General features: G+C 43.4%; 1 protein-coding gene across 3 annotated transcripts in view; it reads left to right on the top strand.

The window, feature by feature from the left end:
* LOC146859932 (uncharacterized) overlaps positions 1-20,354 on the top strand; it is a 253,741-nt gene that overhangs the window by 155,159 nt on the left and 78,228 nt on the right. For 2 of the 3 annotated variants that reach the window (XM_085643675.1, XM_085643673.1), the window contains one exon: positions 16,782-16,895. In XM_085643675.1, coding sequence (XP_085499801.1) covers positions 16,782-16,895 — 114 coding nt within the window. The remainder of the gene's footprint in view (positions 1-16,781; positions 16,896-20,354) is intronic. The other variant, XM_085643674.1, reaches the window with a different exon arrangement.

The following is a 20,354-nucleotide window of genomic DNA, read 5'->3' as shown; positions in this document are numbered from 1 at the left end:
TTTATGAATGTATTTTTATATTTTTTTAATATTTATTTTACAATAAGCTACCTATATATATAGTTATAGATTAACTTTATCCTGTAATATGGAATGGCTCAGTTTTTTTTTTTTTTAAATTTGGATAGAGTTGAACATCATAGTTAATATCTTCTATAAACACATTAAAAAAAAAATGTAAGGGTTTTTGTCCGTGCGCGCTCGGTGCGCGCATGGTGCATGCATGCGTACGTACTCCGTGTGCGCATGCGTACGTGCTCCACGTGCGCATGCGTACTTCGTGCGTGCTCCGTACGCGCATGCGTGCGTGCTCCGTGCGCGCACGGTGCGCGCACGGCAAGTCATGTGATTTAGAAACAACACTTTTCATTGGTTTATAGTAGTTTCAGTTCCAGAAACTTCCAACACCACACCCACTCCCCTCATTATTACTTGAGAATGGCAGAGCAGCAGTCATCTTCTGGGAGTGAGCAGGAAACCCTTGTGAGACAGAGATAGAGGAAACAGAAAGACTCTTTTATATGGCAATTTTTTACATTTCCAGACGGGCAGAAGAAGGTGAATGCTCCAAAAGTCACCTGCACTATTTGTGATCGTGTCTTATCAAGAGGAGATCCTAAAAAGAAATACTCTTTTAGTATCTTCACTATGATCAGGCACGTTAGAGATGTACATCCTGTGGCTTATGCTCGAGCTGCTAGAGAAAACCCTCCAGCAGCTCAGCCGAGCACATCCGCAGCAGCTCAGCCGAGCACATCATCGGCAGCTCAGCCGAGCACTTCATCTGCGGCGGCAGCTTCACCTTCTTCGGTTCCTCTGGATATACACCCTCTGTTTAAGAGGGTGCATATACGGTGCAATGCGTGCAATGCTCTTCTCTCTTATGCGGACACCAGCATTCCCCTAATAGAGAGCAAGATACAGCAGCACACGTGCGGCACCCTATAATTTTTGCCATGTCTTTTTTTTCCTCTGTCCCTCAATTAACACAACGGCTCGTTTTAGAGCCACCTAACATCTAAACACTTAAATTTGATTTTTAATTCTATTTTTTTTATGATTCGTCCTGGAAGGTGCGTGCTGTGGCGGAACTCCTTCCCAGATTTGATTAAAATAACACGCCCATAATTTCAGCTGCTCTAATGAGACTGTGTTGCATTCTGGGATTGTGAGTTCCTGTAATCTCCGTTAATTAGTTGCACTTATTTACTGCCAATATGAAGCCCTCAGTGAGCCCCAGCCGAATGAGCCAGTCCTGAATCCCACATGCTGCCTCTCCGCATCAGGGTAAGTATATCTTCTGCCCGCGGCCCCCCAGTGATTCAGGGGTGGTGCATCCCGCGACCGAGCAGCCGCTCTTTAAATGACAAACAAAGGCCCATTCAGGGCTTGATAGTAAAATAGGGGAGGAATATAAGGTGTGTGCTATTGATTAAAAATCTATTGGAAAGTGCCAAAATCAACTGGTCAAATGTTATAAGTGCAATGTTAATGCAAACATTGATGATATTGCAATAGCAGATTCCGCTTAATGAACTTTACAACAAATTTATATTTTTTCTCCCTTTAATTCACAATTTGTTGTTGTTGTTTTTATTTTAATTGCACACAGCACTTTAACAAACGACTTTTCAATGAATTGCACCTTATGAAACATGTTACAAGATGGCCGTACCATTTGAGAATGTATTGGTCCGTCTTTACTGTTTACATAGATCTCGTGAGGTTTCACAATATGAAATTGTCGTTTGTATTGCACAGAAACCTAACATTGACGAAGCCACAAGGCGAAACGTGTCTGTTGGGGGGGTTGAGGGGTCTGTAATAAATCACTTTGCAAGGGATCCCAGTGTGCTCTCCTTATCAGCGCCGAGGATAATACGCTGAAAGTGTCTATATATATATATATATATGTTTCCAAAGGTTTCCCAGCTTTAAGAACGCACTCCACAGCAGGTAGGTTTCACACCCTTTATTAGCAGATGAAAGTGAAATGCCGTTCCGACCTTTTTAAATCCTCCTGCCTTACGCGTTTCAAAGCACTCTTGCTTCTTTTTCAAAGGCATCCGTGATTGCACAGCAATGTTCCATGATCACCGTATTCTGCGTGCTCCTTCATTTATAGGCCTCCGGTGTGCCTTCCTTGATAGGTTCAAAAATCCACTGTTGCACGCTGGTACTTGTGGTCATATTTGGCGACTAATTATGCCTTCCAGTAGGCTCTGTGCACTTCACGCTGCTCAAAAGGACAAATTAAGCCCTCCAGTGGGCCTCGGGATGGAATTTCACCTTCTCAATTCATTGCACTGCTGAGTCTGATCCGGAGAGGAATTTTCCCTCCAGCAGCCCCTCGTTAGTTTTAAGGGCGGTGCAGTCCTCCACGGCAGGAAGGGCCGTGTGTCTCTGTTTCCAAAGGTTTCCCAGCTTTAAGAACGCACTCCACAGCAGGTAGGTTTCACACCCTTTATTAGCAGATGAAAGTGAAATGCCATTCCGACCTTTTTAAATCCTCCTGCCTTACGCGTTTCAAAGCACTCTTGCTTCTTTTTCAAAGGCATCCGTGATTGCACAGCAATGTTCCATGATCACCGTATTCTGCGTGCTCCTTCATTTATAGGCCTCCGGTGTGCCTTCCTTGATAGGTTCAAAAATCCACTGTTGCACGCTGGTACTTGTGGTCATATTTGGCGACTAATTATGCCTTCCAGTAGGCTCTGTGCACTTCACGCTGCTCAAAAGGACAAATTAAGCCCTCCAGTGGGCCTCGGGATGGAATTTCACCTTCTCAATTCATTGCACTGCTGAGTCTGATCCGGAGAGGAATTTTCCCTCCAGCAGCCCCTCGTTAGTTTTAAGGGCGGTGCAGTCCTCCACGGCAGGAAGGGCCGTGTGTCTCTGTTTCCAAAGGTTTCCCAGCTTTAAGAACGCACTCCACAGCAGGTAGGTTTCACACCCTTTATTAGCAGATGAAAGTGAAATGCCATTCCGACCTTTTTAAATCCTCCTGCCTTACGCGTTTCAAAGCACTCTTGCTTCTTTTTCAAAGGCATCCGTGATTGCACAGCAATGTTCCATGATCACCGTATTCTGCGTGCTCCTTCATTTATAGGCCTCCGGTGTGCCTTCCTTGATAGGTTCAAAAATCCACTGTTGCACGCTGGTACTTGTGGTCATATTTGGCGACTAATTATGCCTTCCAGTAGGCTCTGTGCACTTCACGCTGCTCAAAAGGACAAATTAAGCCCTCCAGTGGGCCTCGGGATGGAATTTCACCTTCTCAATTCATTGCACTGCTGAGTCTGATCCGGAGAGGAATTTTCCCTCCAGCAGCCCCTCGTTAGTTTTAAGGGCGGTGCAGTCCTCCACGGCAGGAACGAGGGGCTGCTGGAGGGAAAATTCCTCTCCGGATCAGACTCAGCAGTGCAATGAATTGAGAAGGTGAAATTCCATCCCGAGGCCCACTGGAGGGCTTAATTTGTCCTTTTGAGCAGCGTGAAGTGCACAGAGCCTACTGGAAGGCATAATTAGTCGCCAAATATGACCACAAGTACCAGCGTGCAACAGTGGATTTTTGAACCTATCAAGGAAGGCACACCGGAGGCCTATAAATGAAGGAGCACGCAGAATACGGTGATCATGGAACATTGCTGTGCAATCACGGATGCCTTTGAAAAAGAAGCAAGAGTGCTTTGAAACGCGTAAGGCAGGAGGATTTAAAAAGGTCGGAATGGCATTTCACTTTCATCTGCTAATAAAGGGTGTGAAACCTACCTGCTGTGGAGTGCGTTCTTAAAGCTGGGAAACCTTTGGAAACAGAGACACACGGCCCTTCCTGCCGTGGAGGACTGCACCGCCCTTAAAACTAACGAGGGGCTGCTGGAGGGAAAATTCCTCTCCGGATCAGACTCAGCAGTGCAATGAATTGAGAAGGTGAAATTCCATCCTGAGGCCCACTGGAGGGCTTAATTTGTCCTTTTGAGCAGCGTGAAGTGCACAGAGCCTACTGGAAGGCATAATTAGTCGCCAAATATGACCACAAGTACCAGCGTGCAACAGTGGATTTTTGAACCTATCAAGGAAGGCACACCGGAGGCCTATAAATGAAGGAGCACGCAGAATACGGTGATCATGGAACATTGCTGTGCAATCACGGATGCCTTTGAAAAAGAAGCAAGAGTGCTTTGAAACGCGTAAGGCAGGAGGATTTAAAAAGGTCGGAATGGCATTTCACTTTCATCTGCTAATAAAGGGTGTGAAACCTACCTGCTGTGGAGTGCGTCTGCCAGTCTTTTGGCAGTGTTGACGATTAGGATCAGAAGATCCCTGGTACACTTCCAGGAGATCTGCGACCATTCCGGACCCCCTCCATTCTGGGTCTCGACCACGAGCTTGCCACAGGCAGCCAATCGGCTGATTGGCAATCACTATCTGATATGAAACGAGAGTGGGTGCGTATTACCCTACATAGTGCTCTCATGACCGAATATTTCAGGGCTAATATTTCTCCTAATGGCCTCATAGTGAAGAATTTCCCTAGGATTTTCTGGGAAGATGGACAATTTAAAATTGAATGGTCGCAGATCTCCTGGAAGTGTACCAGGGATCTTCTGATCCTAATCGTCAACACTGCCAAAAGACTGGCAGACGAACTATTAGCACGAATTCAAACCGCTGAGAGTGCTCTGAAACAAAATAACCCTGGCTCCCAGTATGAATCCAAACTCACAGAACTCAATAATGAAATTGCTGAACACAAAGAATACCTTATGAAACAAAAAGTTGTGAAGTTACAAAAGGACATTAAACGCTTTGATGAAGAGAAAGTCTATCCATACCTCAAAGCAGATTATGTCCCACCAAACACCAACTATTCATCTGATACTGACACAGACGCATCGAGGAGAGGGTCTTCCACTAACAGTGACTCTAGTACTGAGAACTTGAGATCTAATCAATATAGAGGGAAGAAGGGCAGACACGGATACAATACTTATCCACCACCACCCTACCAGGGGCCTGCCTTCTGGCAGTACCCTATGTACCCTCAGGGCCCCCCTCAATTCGGTCCACACTGCTTACCTCAATTCATACCCCAAGGCATGAGCCAGCCTTTTTTAGGCAGAGGTTGGGGCAGAGGGTGAGGGCGAAGAAGAGGGGCCCCACAGGAGAAAAGAGTACAGTGGGAGGAACCACCCCAACGGGGAATGGAGACCAGGAGTCACACCAACAAAAAACAAACTTAGTTGTCAATCTGTCATCCAGACAACTGACACAAACAGAAGACGACGTCCTCCAAAAAGGACTAGGGTTTGTTCCAACCCCTAGGGTGGACCCCTTTACCCAAACCTGTGAACTACACCAATTCTTCCGCAAGATTAGACTAAGATTTTTCTTCGAGGGAAAAGATTATATACCCGATAATGACTCAGGGTTACATAATCCCTCATCTTTTACCCCCCATGCGGGGCTGGTACCCAATGAAGTCCTGACCTATGAACAGGCAGTACTCAAAGACGTGAAAGCAATTTCAGGATACAAACAATTTAATAACATCAGCAAGAAAGAGAGGTTGGCAATTGCAACACTGGCTAATGATCCAACTATCATTATCAAACAGGCTGACAAAGGTGGCGCTACTGTCATAATGACCACAACTGACTATGACAATGAATGCCTACGACAATTGGGTGACAAGAAGTATTACACACCTATCCCTAGGAACCAAACAGAGCGTCTGAACAAAGCTATCACTGGTTTAGTCGACTCAGCAGAAAGTCAAGGGTGGCTGAGCGAGAAGGAGGCTTCCTTCCTCATCAAGAAAGAGCCCAGGACCCCCTATTTCTATATTCTACCCAAGATTCATAAGGGGGTCACACCAGTGCCAGGACGCCCTGTAGTGTCAGGCATCGATTCGATTCTCGAACCTCTATCACAATTTTGCGACCATTTCTTAAAACCACTGGTAAAATGTACACCATCATATATACAAGACACCACTGATGTGTTACGCCTGCTAGACCAGGTCCAGGACACCAACGACATCAACTTCCTCATCACTCTAGATGTTGAAGCCCTCTACACTAACATCCCACAGAGGGCGACTCTAGAAGTGATTGAGGAAGTTTTGAGTAGATCTTCCTGGGAGTCACCTACTCCACCTTCATTCATCATAGACTGTGCCACGCTAGCCCTCACTGAAAACTTTTTTGAATTCAAAGGCCAACTCTACCACCAGATTCAAGGTACTTCCATGGGGAGTACCTTTGCTCCTAGTGTGGCCTGTCTCTATATGGCGTCATTTGAGGGAGAACACATCTTCTGTGACACTAACCCATACCGCCACAATATTCGTCTATGGAAACGCTTCATAGATGATATCCTGATTTTTTGGACAGGAGACTGTGAAAGCTACAATACTTTTTTCACATGGATCAATAATCTCAATCCTTACCTCAATTTCACTATAACAGCATCCCCCTCCCAGATTGCCTTTTTGGACTTAACTATCAAGCTCACACAAGGCAACTTCTCCACTACTCTATACAGGAAAGCTACTGATCGCAACAGCCTGTTACATTTTAACAGTCACCATCCAAGATCACTCAAAGAAAATGTACCCTTTGGGCAGTTTCTGAGAGTAAGAAGGAATTGTAGCACATTGGACACATATAAAAATGAGTCAGCGATCCTTGCCTGCAACCTGAGGGAGAGACAATACCCGCTGAGGAGTATCACCCAATCAAGAAAACGGGCTCGGAATAACAATAGAGAAGGACTGTTGGACCCCAAAGAAGAAAAAACTGATCCCCAAACATTGACCTGTGTTACGACTTTCACACCGGCCTCCAACCAAGTGACCAAGGTGCTGAAAAAACACTGGAACATCCTCAATACGGGGACCATGAGTCTTGAACTGCCCCGGTTTGCATACAAGCGTTCCAAGAACATTAAGGATATGATTGTACAAACCAGACCAAAACCCAAAACCAAGTCTTCACAAAGTACACTCTGGCAATTACCCATGGTAAAAGGACACTATCCATGCGGTATGTGTAGTGCATGTACTTTTACATCCATACACAAGACAGTTACACTCAACACTACCTTTATTTGGGAATTGAGGTCGCATACAAACTGCAACACAGCTAACTGTATTTATCTTATAACATGCCCCTGCGATTTATACTATGTGGGGATGACGACTCGACCCATCAAGTTGCGCATTTCAGAACACCGCAGCAATTTCCGCTGCAACAAAAGTAACACCAAGATATGTGTACATTTTCTGGAGAAAAGACACTCGCCAGACTCGGTGAAATGGCTGATTTCAGAAGCCATCCCCCATTTTACCAAACAGAGCCTTTTTGCGAAAGAACAAAGATGGATACACCGCTTGTCCTCCGACATTGATGGTCTCAACGATGACATCCCATGGGGGGCAATCAAGACTTAACTAATCTGTATCCTATATAACCCCATACAGGGCAATTGTTCTACAACTAGATTACCCACTGCACTGATATACCGTCTAGTGCTGACCTTCACTTCAGCCTACATTCTATCCTTTTTTAACTACTTGCCCCTCTTTTGGACACCAATCGATTTGATAAATGATCTAGGAAGAAACAATACACTCGTTCCACTGTCCGCATTGGACCTTCACGGTTTATATATTATTAAAATCTTCCCGCTATCCCATTCCAAAATGGCCGACACATTTACCGATACCACTAAGCAAACACAGGTTAACATTACATCGGTAACAATATGGGGATTTAATAATAACTAAAAGAATATTTCTCACGCCCTTTTTTTATCCTGTGCAGTGCATCTTTCCCGTTCTATGATGTTTGTCTCCTTTAGTTACAATGACTTCCGTTGTACTGACCAAACTGGATCATATGTCATGTGACACTTTCTTTTGTATAAGTCCTTCCTCCGTTGCCTTAGACGCTACCTTCCGGGCTTGGTGGGAAGGGTAGGTCAAGACGCACGGCATGAGCGAGGCAAAATGTAAGTACTACTGCACCCCCAAACCCCCCCACCCCCTTTTGGATTTGGCCGCAATATTTTGTTCCTCAAACTCTATTTACACAAATATATAGAGTAGATACCCCCAGCGTCCCTATCAAGCCGTTACCGGCTTTATTGCAATCAGTACTGCCTAGCATCCACATTGGTTGTTACGTATATTGCATTTTGGAAAACACTTTGATTTCATTACTGTTACATAGACTCGGCACCAAGCCGATGTCAACGCTTTGTCAGGGGGTTAGCAACAACTCTTGTGCTGACTCACAGTTAGAGTTTTTACTAGTACCTTTGGATGAATGTCTCTCATCGGCCCTCATTTAGTACTGTGTAAATCGGTCTCCCTCCCACTACTGGGTTTCCACAGACCAACATTCCGTGGTTGAGTTCATGTTGTTCGTGTACGTTTAGCGCCCATTACGTTTCATAAGTTTGCCTCAATGTATGTTTTTTCAGACCACTTTTATTTCTTCATCGGCCACATAGACCAGCTTAGAGGCGCTTCTACATAGGAGATATATTGTACAGCTGATTAACTACTGCTTCTATGTTTTAGACTTGTCTCATACCACATGTTTAGTTTATCTTCATTTTATTGTTGTCTTTACATTTTTGTCTTATTATTTCATTATCCATTCCACTACCAGTTCCCGGTTTAGTCCTACTTTTAGAGGATCTATCGCTTATGCTCAACCCACCAAGTACTGTTGTGGTCTGAATTTCTACAGCATAGGGTGAGTCAATTGAGTTTATTTCTTGCTGCTTCTGTTTTTTAACGTACTCCACATAGGCGACTAGTCACTATAGTTCACTGTGGGGATACACCACTTATTAATTGTGTCCTGTTGCCACCGATTCATGCTAAGTAGGATTCAATAGTCACATCGAAGGCGGTTTTTTATTGTCATGTCCATTGAATATCTATACATGATGAGTATAACCTACCTTCCTTTCTTTACAGGTAGTACCAGATTATGACAGGTATTTTAGTCAAGAGATACTGACTCGCTTAAAACCTGCTTTCACTGAGAGGATTAATATTACCAAGTTCTCTCCTTTTGTAGATAGTTTTTTTAGGTCCTGAAGAATCGGGAGTGTAACAGCTCCATGCGAGAAACATGTTGACCATTAAACACTGATATAGATCACTCCTACACGAGACATTATACTCTGTTGAGTGCTATACACACGTTTTTAATCGGGGAAGGAGGCCTTCAGAATAAAACTAAATTCCCAACCGGCACTTCCAACCCTGTTTTACATCACTTATTCACATCTACATTAGTCAGGCCCCCACACCCGCACTTCACCATATGGCAGTTGGATTGAAGATCTCCAACAAAGTGCCCCTTTTTAGGGAGCCCGTTAGGCATTGCACCGCCGGCCCGACGAGGAGCAGCCCATATGATGAAGCATGACACCTGAAAGGGTGTGTGAGGGCATTATTATCCAACAAATGGATTACCAACTATATACACATTTTGTATTTAGTTATATCCAGCCTTCTTGTTGACTCCTCCTTTCTTGTCTTGAGGAACAGCAGGTATACTCCTTTTTGGTAGTCTTCACCCTTGGGGCCACTTGTCCTGCTGGACCTCCCACTCCCTTGTGAGTGGAAATAGCCCCTACTGTCCCTCTCTTTGTAGTTCATCACTGATGACATCTCAAATGACATCACTGATGACGTCATCCATTGAGTATGTGTTTCTGAACAATTTGAATATGTTTAATATATATAGGGAAAGGCCTGTTGAAGAATGAGTGGGTGTACAAGTGTGTAAATGGATGATTTTCTGTGGTGCGTAACTAACTCTATAAGTGAGTCATTAAATGTATCTTACTGCAGACTAGTGACTAAACTGTGTAAATGTCTGTATGTTTCTGTATGTTGGTGTATAAGTGGCTGCATGGTTTTGTGAATACCTATATGAGTGTCTATATGAGTTATTGATTGCTTGTCTGAGTATCTGTATGGGTTCCTGAGTGTTTGTGTGGGTAGGGTGTGTGTGACTCTATGCATAGATGTGTGAGTGGGTTATTCTATGGGTGCATGGTTTTAAGAGTGCATCTGTGATGGACTGTATGGTTGAGTGAGTGTATGTATGGGTGTGTTTAGGGATTGAATGTATATCTCAGTGGTACATTTGTGACTAACTACATATGTGAAAGGCAGTATATGTGCGTGTAAGAGTATATAAGTGGGTAGATGTGAGAGTGTGTGATTGTGAGAGTGACTGTATGGATGAGTGTGTGCTTGCATCAATGATTCTATAAGAGCGTAAGAATGTGATACTATTTTTATGAGTAAGTGAACTTGAGTGTGTATAACCACATAGGTGAGTAAATGGGAGTGTGATTATTTGCATGACTGAGTAGGTGTGAGAGTACCTCTATGGATGATTGGTAGTGTGTGAGTGTCTATATAGGTGTATAAATGTATATGATAGTTTTGTATGTTGTGACTGTAAGTATGAGTGACTGTACAGGTGAATGAGTGGATGTGTATGTAGACCGAAGAGTTAATAAGTGGCTATGTAGTTATTGGTATTGCAGTATGTATGGTTTTGAGAATGGAACTCTTAAATTTTGAGTCGGTGTATCAAAGGTTATATTAGGGTGTGAGAAGATGTGGTAATTTATCACATGGATGACGTCATCAGTGATGTCATCAGTGATGTCATGAGTGATGTCATGAGTGATGTCATGAGTGATGTCACTGACCATGTCATGAGTGATGTAATATGTGACGTCATCAGCAGTGGATTGCGGGCGCGCGAGTCATAGTTAGCTGAACTAACTATAACGGGGGAATTTCATTGGTTTTTTACTAGTGAAATGTCCAGCTAACTATAACGTGGTTTTTTCAGTGAATTTGCAAGGTTTTTTAAATGCTAATTCCTAACTATAACGTGTGTGAAACCTATGGTTTTTTAAGTGAATTTGCAAGGTTATTTAAATGCTAATTTATGAATGTATTTTTATATTTTTTAAATATTTATTTTACAATAAGCTACCTATATATATAGTTATAGATTAACTTTATCCTGTAATATGGAATGGCTCAGTTTTTTTTTTTTTAAATTTGGATAGAGTTGAACATCATAGTTAATATCTTCTATAAACACATAAAAAAAAATGTAAGGGTTTTTGTCCGTGCGCGCTCGGTGAGCGCATGGTGCATGCATGCGTACGTACTCCGTGTGCGCATGCGTACGTGCTCCACGTGCGCATGCGTACGTCGTGCGTGCTCCGTACGCGCATGCGTGCGTGCTCCGTGCGCGCACGGTGCGCGCACGGCAAGTCATGTGATTTAGAAACAACACTTTTCATTGGTTTATAGTAGTTTCAGTTCCAGAAACTTCCAACACCACACCCACTCCCCTCATTATTACTTGAGAATGGCAGAGCAGCAGTCATCTTCTGGGAGTGAGCAGGAGACCCTTGTGAGACAGAGATAGAGGAAACAGAAAGACTCTTTTATATGGCAATTTTTTACATTTCCAGACGGGCAGAAGAAGGTGAATGCTCCAAAAGTCACCTGCACTATTTGTGATTGTGTCTTATCAAGAGGAGATCTTAAAAAGAAATACTCTTTTAGTATCTTCACTATGATCAGGCACGTTAGAGATGTACATCCTGTGGCTTATGCTCCAGCTGCTAGAGAAAACCCTCCAGCAGCTCAGCCGAGCACATCCGCAGCAGCTCAGCCGAGCACATCATCGGCAGCTCAGCCGAGCACTTCATCTGCGGCGGCAGCTTCACCTTCTTCGGTTCCTCTGGATATACACCCTCTGTTTAAGAGGGTGCATATACGGTGCAATGCGTGCAATGCTCTTCTCTCTTATGCGGACACCAGCATTCCCCTAATAGAGAGCAAGATACAGCAGCACACGTGCGGCATCCTATAATTTTTGCCATGTCTTTTTTTTCCTCTGTCCCTCAATTAACACAACGGCTCGTTTTAGAGCCACCTAACATCTAAACACTTAAATTTGATTTTTAATTCTATTTTTTTTATGATTCCGCTGTGCACGCACCTCGCGATGGTGCGTGCACCATACGCGCACCCCACGATTTAAAAAAAAAAAAAAATGTTTTTTTCACCCTTCATGGTCCTTCAGGGACCCCCTGACAAAAGCTAGGGGGTCAGGAACTCTGTACCCTGCCCCCTTTTCACGTTCTCCACCTTTCTTTTTCACTGACACACACAAAATGGCAGTGAACACTTCCTGATTTCGACCGATTCGAATGTTGACTGACATGAATCCACCAATCAGAATTAGGCTCGCGCACGGCACCGTGCGCGTACCGTGCGCGCACGGTGCGCGGTTATAGATTTTATGAGCTTTTAACTGCAATTTTCTCAGGAACTACTGAACATATTGACACCATATATGCAAAAAGCACTTGCCTGACCTGAGGACTACCTCTTTGCCAAATTTCAAGTAATTCTGTTCAGCCGTTCGGGCTGTACCTTCGACTAAATGTCCTATGGGAAAATGCATGGGAAAAACGCGTTTTGGGACCCCCCTTTTTTCTCAGCCCCCACTTGACGAATCACCACGAGACTTTCAGGGTAGGAGCTGAGCGGAGCGCCCTATTAGTTTTGAAAATTTCGTGAGGATTCGTCAACCGGCGCCAAAGTTATTCAAAATAGAATTTTCAGATTTCCTATGGAAACACGGTCCTAACTATAACTATCTACTGGCGACCGCCAGTAGATAATATATATATATATATATAATATCTACTGGCAGTCGCCAGTAGATAGTTATAGTTACTACCTAGTTTCCAAAGGAAATCTCAAAATTCTATTTTGAATAACTTTGGCGCCGGTTGACGAATCCTCGCGAAATTTTCAAAACTAATGGGGCGCTCCGTTCAGCTCCTACCCTGAAAGTCTCGGGGTGATTCGTCAAGCGGGGGCCGAGAAAAAGGGGGGGTCCCAAAACGTGTTTTCCCCATGCATTTTTCTATAGGACCTTTAGTCGCAGCTACAGCCCGAACGGCTGAACAGAATTACGTGGAATTTGGCAGAGAGGTAGCAATAAGGTCAAGGAAGTGCCTTTTGCAGGTCTGGTGTAAATCTGTTCAGTATTTCCTGAGAAAATAGCATTTAAAAGCATATCCATATCTATACGCGCGCACCGTGCGCCGTGCGCGAGCGCAATTCTGATTGTTTGTTAGATGTCGGTAAACATTCGAATCGGTCGAAACCAGGAAGTGTCGGCCGCCATTTTGTCTCACGCAGTCTGAGGGGGTGAAAAACAAAGGTGGAGAACGTGAAAAGGGGGCAGGGTGGACAGTTCCTTACCCCCTAGCCTTGGTCAGGGGGTCACAGAAGGACCCCCAAGGGAGAAAAAAACATTTTTTTTTTTTTTTTAAATTGCGAGGTGCGCGCGCACTGCTAACCGTGGGTGCACGGTGAAAAACCTGGAAAAAAAATAAATAAAAACATAACTTAGCATTTAAAAAAACCGTACAAATTCACTGAAAAAACCATAGGTTTCACACACGGTATAGTTACGAATTAGCATTTAAAAAACCTTGCAAATTCACTTAAAAAACCATAGGTTTCACACATGTTATAGTTAGCTGGACATTTCACTCGTAAAAAACCAATGAAATTCCCCCGTTATAGTTACTGCAGGCAACTATAACTCACGCGACCGCAATCCTCTGCTGATGACGTCAGATATTACATCACTGATGACATATGTGTCTTTCTGAAAAATAAATATTTGTAATATATGTATAGCTAAAGATTAATGGAAGAAGACATGGGTAAATAAGTGTCTAAATACAGTGATGTAATATCTGACGTCATCAGCAGAGGATTGCGGTCGCGTGAGTTATAGTTGCCTGCAGTAACTATAACGGGGGAATTTCATTGGTTTTTTACGAGGGAAATGTCCAGCTAACTATAACATGTGTGAAACCTATGGTTTTTTAAGTGAATTTGCAAGGTTTTTTAAATGCTAATTCGTAACTATAACGTGTGTGAAACCTATGGTTTTTTCAGTGAATATATATATATATATTCACTTAAAAAACCATAGGTTTCACACATGTTATAGTTAGTAGGACATTTCACTTGTGAAAAACCAATGAAATTCCCCCGTTATAGTCAGTGCAGGCAACTATAACTCACGCGACCGCAATCCTCTGCTGATGACGTCAGATATTACATCACTGTATTTAGACACTTATTTACCCATGTCTTCTCCCATTAATTTTTAGCTATACATATATTACAAATATTTTTTTTTTCAGAAAAACACATATGTCATCAGTGATGTAATATCTGACGTCATCAGCAGAGGATTGCGGTCGCGTGAGTTATAGTTGCCTGCACTAACTATAACGGGGGAATTTCATTGGTTTTTCACGAGTGAAATGTCCTACTAACTATAACATGTGTGAAACTTATGGTTTTTTAAGTGAATTTGCAAGGTTTTTTAAATGCTAATTCCTAACTATAACGTGTGTGAAACCTATGGTTTTTTCAGTGAATTTGTACGGTTTTTTAAATGCTAAGTTATGTATTTTTTTTTTTTTTTGTTAATTTTTTTGCCGTGCGCGCACGGTACGCGTAGTCGCGGAATTGTTACGCGGAATTTTTCCGTTTACGCCGTGCGCGTACGCTACGCGCATTCGGCGATTTTTCGAAAAAAAATTAAAATTTATTTTTGCCATTGGGGGTCCTTCTGGGACCCCCTGACAAAGGCTAGGGGGTCAGGAACTGTCCACCCTGCCCCCTTTTCACGTTTTCCACCTTTGTTTTTCACCCCCTCAGACTGCGAGAGACAAAATGGCGGCCGACACTTCCTGGTTTCGACCGATTCGAATGTTTACTAAGATCTAACAACCAATCAGAATCGCGCTCGTGCACGGCGGCGTGCGCGTACTGTAAGCTTACGGTACGCGCTCGGAGCGCGCCTATAGATATATATATTGATTTAAATGTTATTTTCTCAGGAAATACTTAACAGATTTACACGAGACCTTCAAAAGGCACATCCCTGACCTGAGGGCTACCTCTCTGCCAAATTTCAAGTTATTCTGTTCAGCCGTTCGGGCTGTAGCTCGGACTAAAGGTCCTATGGAAAAATGCATGGGGAAAATGCGTTTTGGGACCCCCCCTTTTTCTCAGCCCCCGCTTGACGAATCCCCCCGAGACTTTCAGGGAAGGAGCGGAGCGGAGCGCCCCACCTATTTTGAGAATTTCGCGAGGATTCGTCAATCGGCGCCAAAGTTATTCCAAATAGAATGTTGCGGATTTCCTATGGAAACACGGTCCTAACTATAACTATCTACTGGCGACCGCCAGTAGATAATATATATGCACAGTGGGGAGGAATTAGCATCGCATCTGGGTATTTGAGGGGAGATTTATGAATTCAACAGAACATAGAAATATTGTGTATACTAATTGAATTGGCTAATGGAGGAGAGAGATGAGAAGACAATGAATTTTAACACATTTAGCATAAGGATTATATGTGTAATGGTTTGTGATTTATCTGTTATTTTGGAATTTAATTTCGTGGAGCCTGAACTCTTCTCAGGAATACTTCAAGGGGCTTAAACCCTCGAATCTGATCTCTAGTAGGACAACATCAAGAGAGTGAGGTAGCAGTGAGGAGAGCATTAAATAAAGCACTTGGTGGCATTTAGAGGAGAATGTTGATCACACTGCTTTCTAGGACATCTGCAGACCAATAACCAAGACCAGTGAGAATAAGATAAGTCTCCAATATCTGGATAGTTAGCAAGCCCCAGAGTCTCAATGCCCAGAATTGTCCATACGCGGTCAGACTAAATACTTACCACTAGTGACTAGTTTCCAAAATATATCCGTGGCCTGGCTAAATTAAGAGGCATGGTGTAGTGCCTTGTATAATCCGGTAGGAAAATGGAGAGTTTGTATTGCTAAAAGGGATTCTGAAATATTTGCATGTTCATATGATGTGTGCAAATAAAGCCTAGCAGGACTCATAGGGAATAATGAAGAAAGTAGAAGAAAATACTCAAATGCAAAATAATCATTTACCTTCCCAATTAAAACACTAATTCATCCATTTACATCTGCAAAAAAGTAGACCACAAATGGCAGAAATTAGTAGATGGACTCTTATGTATACATTCCATTACAATGTATTTAATAAAGTGACAAAGGGTAAACTTTATAATACATTGATCACATCTGAGCCATGTGTAGGAGCAAGATGCAGATGCATTTGTGATCCAAATAGGCCTGTGTGTCATAAGGGCTACAATAATAGCCTCACCACTTGTAGCACCTCAATTTGCCCTTTGTTGTCTACCTCTAGTTATAACCTGCCTAATAGACCTGTTCCATATTGCTAATTCATTGTTAATGGCAGGAAAACAAAGGGCTTTATGCCCTGACAAGTCATAGAATCAAGTGTAACAGTACTGGGCACACTGCTGGCACCTTTAAATACTTTGTGAGACCGATAACATAGCGGCCAAAGTTATTCAACTCTTACTGTTAAAAATCTTTCTTTTACGTCCAGTCTTTACAGAAATTGTCTTTCCTATCAACTACTGACATTTGTTGATTACGCTTGTTTTCAAAAATATTTTAGTTGCATTGTTGTCTAATGCACCAAAGTCTATTTAACCTGAAGTGCGGTAATTAAACAAAGTATTTAATATGTTGGTTGCTTGAGCCCATGTGCAGATTCTGTGTAAATACATATATGATTTCATTATCTTCTTTTCAGAAGAACATGCAGTTTTCACAGAAGAAGTTTCATTTGGAATTAAAGGAGAAGCACAGGGCTATTCCTACAATGTACAGAACTCTGCAAAGAACCGTCATCTTGATAATACAACAGGTGAGGACATAGTGGTGATCTCGGGGTACTGATTTGCACAAGGGATTAAGTATTGTGCCAATTGAATACGGTACTTACAAAGAGCTTCCTCTATGGGATTAGATATCATGGCTGGGTCTAATTAGGTTTGTGCAGAGCACGAGAAGTGCAGTGACCATATAAAAGAAGCAAGATGAGGTCTACCCAACGGTGACCTGTTCTATCTTGATCAGGGTAATTTTAAAAAGTGTGTTTCATAGAACACATGGTGACAGACTGGCCCCCAATTCAAAAGACATTTGATGTCCTAAATTCCTAACCTGCCAAATGTTCAGCTTTGCCAATAGAAACCACATTAGTGTCATGTCAACAATACAAAACATACTTGGATCCCGCCCCACTTAAAACATACAAAAATACACCATGCTAGATGCCGTAACATCCACTCCTCTTCACATGAGGCCATTCCTCTGTCAGTCATGACCTGAGCCCAGTACAAAACTCGTTAGTTACTTGTTCTATTGGCTGGACTTTAATTCCTATTACATCATCAATTTTGAAAAAAGCAACCCTATCTGTGATCTTAGTACACAAGTTGGGTAAGTCTCAATCAGGCTAGGAATCCATTGCCTATTTAGCAGTGGCGGTTCGTCCATTAGGGCGCTTGGGCATTGTCCCACTAATTAACTTGAGGCACTCAAACAAGCCTTGCGCGCGCCCTCACTCACTCTCACATAATCATTTTCAATCCCAGGCCGGCTGGCCACGCCCGAGGCAGTCGGCTCAGAAGCGGGCGGGGCAGCAGGAGTTCAGTACAAGTGATGATTGACATGGATAATATCAGGTGGTCGGCGGCGGACCGCAGAGCAAGAGTGCGCATGTTCTGTTAAGGGCTGAAAACTTTTGCGACCAGTCCGAACATGCGCACTAGGCTGCTAATTAGAAGAGCAAGGGTTGTTCCATGCCGCAGCCCCCGGTCTCCTAATGAGCGGCAAGTACCACTTCTCAACCCAATTCTGGTGCTGCTGGAGCAGCATCTGAATTGGCTGAGACACATGCGGTACTTGCCTGCCAGCCAGGAGCGAGCGTGACGTCAGAGCCTCCTCGACTCAGACACACGCCTCGTGTCACTGTTCAATGCTACTGCCAGATGCCGCGGTGGTTTGGGCTGCTTACGGTCCTTCCCTAGGTGCGGTACCCCAGACCCGGTCAGGTACGTTTTAAAAAAAAATTATTTTTTGTTTTACCCCCCACCCCATTGTGAGCCGCAACTGGACTGTTAAAGCAATATTCAGAGTCATTTTAGAGTTCTACTGCATCATTGTGTGTCAAACAGATAGACACTAGACTACTTTACAAATATACTTGTTTTGCTTTATGTCTAGCGCTTATGTTGTGTGTGCATTCACACTGATCGTGTTTATTTATTTAGGGTTGGCGAGATGGATCATTGTTTGCTTTTGTAGTGATCCACAGGGGGCGGGGGGGGTAGTAATGCCTGCTCTGGGTCTATTGTAAAACAGAGGAGTGTAAGATGTAGAAGGGCCTGCTCGGCGTCAGAGATGTGTAGGCTCTGAGTGCTATGTGCCTAATGAGTTATTCTCCTAGACTCTGTAATCAGCCTTAGGCACGTCATGTGGGGAGTCAGGTAGGCTAATTAGCCTGCCTAATTGCGGGAGCCGTCAGGTTATGAGAGCAGTGTGCGCGGTCTATGTCTCCTGTTAATTAGTCCTTCTGGGCAGCAAGCTTCAGTCTTTAAGATTGCATGAACCCTCAGTGACAGTTCAAGTGGGAGTGGCTGAAATCTCGGATTCCACATTCTTTGCTCACAGCAGTTGTCAGATGCTCACGTGCAGACATCTAACGCCATGATTAAAGCTGCGTCTTGAGACCCTAGGTGGGCTTGTGACCTCTGCAATGAAACCTTTAACCATGCATGGGGCAGGGACACGGTACCTCTGGCTGTGTATTCTCTAGATACACTGTAGGCATGGCTCCTCTGGGAGACGGGAGAGCTCAGAGATCTGGAAGGTCACGGCAGAAAGCATTATGCTGCAGGCGGGGATAATGTACTTCTGGCTACCACTGCACCATGTCTGCTGTCACTATGCACCGTTCTTTCATCATGTACACTGTGGAGTACACCTCAATCGTCGTGTGCGGTGTTTATGGGAGAGGGGGCCATTGTAGCTGGGACTCCGGTTATACAAAGTGTTTAAACAGTTTAAGGGCATTGTGTCCAGTATCACAATGTACAATGAACGCAACAGGCTCTTGTTCGTGATGCTCAGAGTTGTGCGGCACTGTCCAGATGTATTGTGTGTTTGTTTAAGAGTACTCTTGTTCCGGATGTATAGTGTGTTTGTTTAAAAGTACTCTACACTGTCTGCCAACGTACACCGTGTTTCTTGCTGTGACGTACAGTGTTTGTGAATTCTCTGTACACGTACCTGTTAATTTGCTGTACGCGTAGCTCATAAGGGCAAGTTACACATACGCATCTCCTGATGTACAGTGTTGTCCGTGTGGCCTCTGCACTGCATGCCTCGCTACCTGTGTACACTGGGAACATTTAACGGAGACACTGTAGTTAGCTCTTGGTACACGGGGTGTGTAAAGCTGTACCGTTCTCTCTTGTTGCAAAGTGTACACTGTCCTTCTAGCTCGTGAAGTGCAGCATTTTCTATCTATACGTTATGATCTGCATCCCTTGCCACCTGTTTGCAAAGTGCACTGTATCTATAGCGCTTCGAGCACTGTGTGCCCGCGGATTTCCATTACTGTTCTCTCTCCGGGTGTAAAGTGTACACCGTCCCTCTAGCTTGTGATGTGCAGTAGTTTCTATTTATGAGAGATCTGCATTCCTTGCCATCTGTTTATGAAGTGCACTGTATCTATAGCGCCTCGAGCACTGTGTTTTCGCGGATTATCATTAATATCTTCGAATTTATTTTAATGTCATATTCATGTCAATTTGCTGGTTCTTACTATGTGACATAACCGGACCAAATCCAGATTTATACGGAGTAAGTTCTAGTTATACGTTGTCAGTATGTAGCACTGCATTGTCTGATAGTATTACTTCATAGTGTCGTAATGTTTCGCACATGTTAACACTGGCCAAAGGTTTGACCACATTAGTACCAGATTACACACAAATAGAGCAATAATCAGCTGAAGGGTGACCAGTCAACCTTTGTGTGAATGGCTTTCAAGTGTGACGAGCTGTTTCGCTACGTTTTTAGTAGTGTGGAAGCGTTCCAAATATATACTTTTCTGCACTAAATAATAACGAACAATAATATTTTGATGTTACAATTGATTTTGAGTTTTGCTTTGCATTACCTTGACATGCTGAGTTACTAGTGAGTTTTGTTGTACAGTACTTACTAATGTTTTCTTCACACTTTTGCTTCAAAATGCTATATTTGATAGCCCTTTTTTCAACAAATTGCAGTAAATGTGTGGTGTAAAACCTAC

The sequence above is a fragment of the Triturus cristatus genome, chromosome 3_1 (assembly GCF_964204655.1).
Source record: "Triturus cristatus chromosome 3_1, aTriCri1.1, whole genome shotgun sequence".
In the NCBI taxonomy this organism is placed as follows: domain Eukaryota; kingdom Metazoa; phylum Chordata; class Amphibia; order Caudata; family Salamandridae; genus Triturus; species Triturus cristatus.
This window is presented reverse-complemented; position numbering and strand designations above follow the sequence as displayed.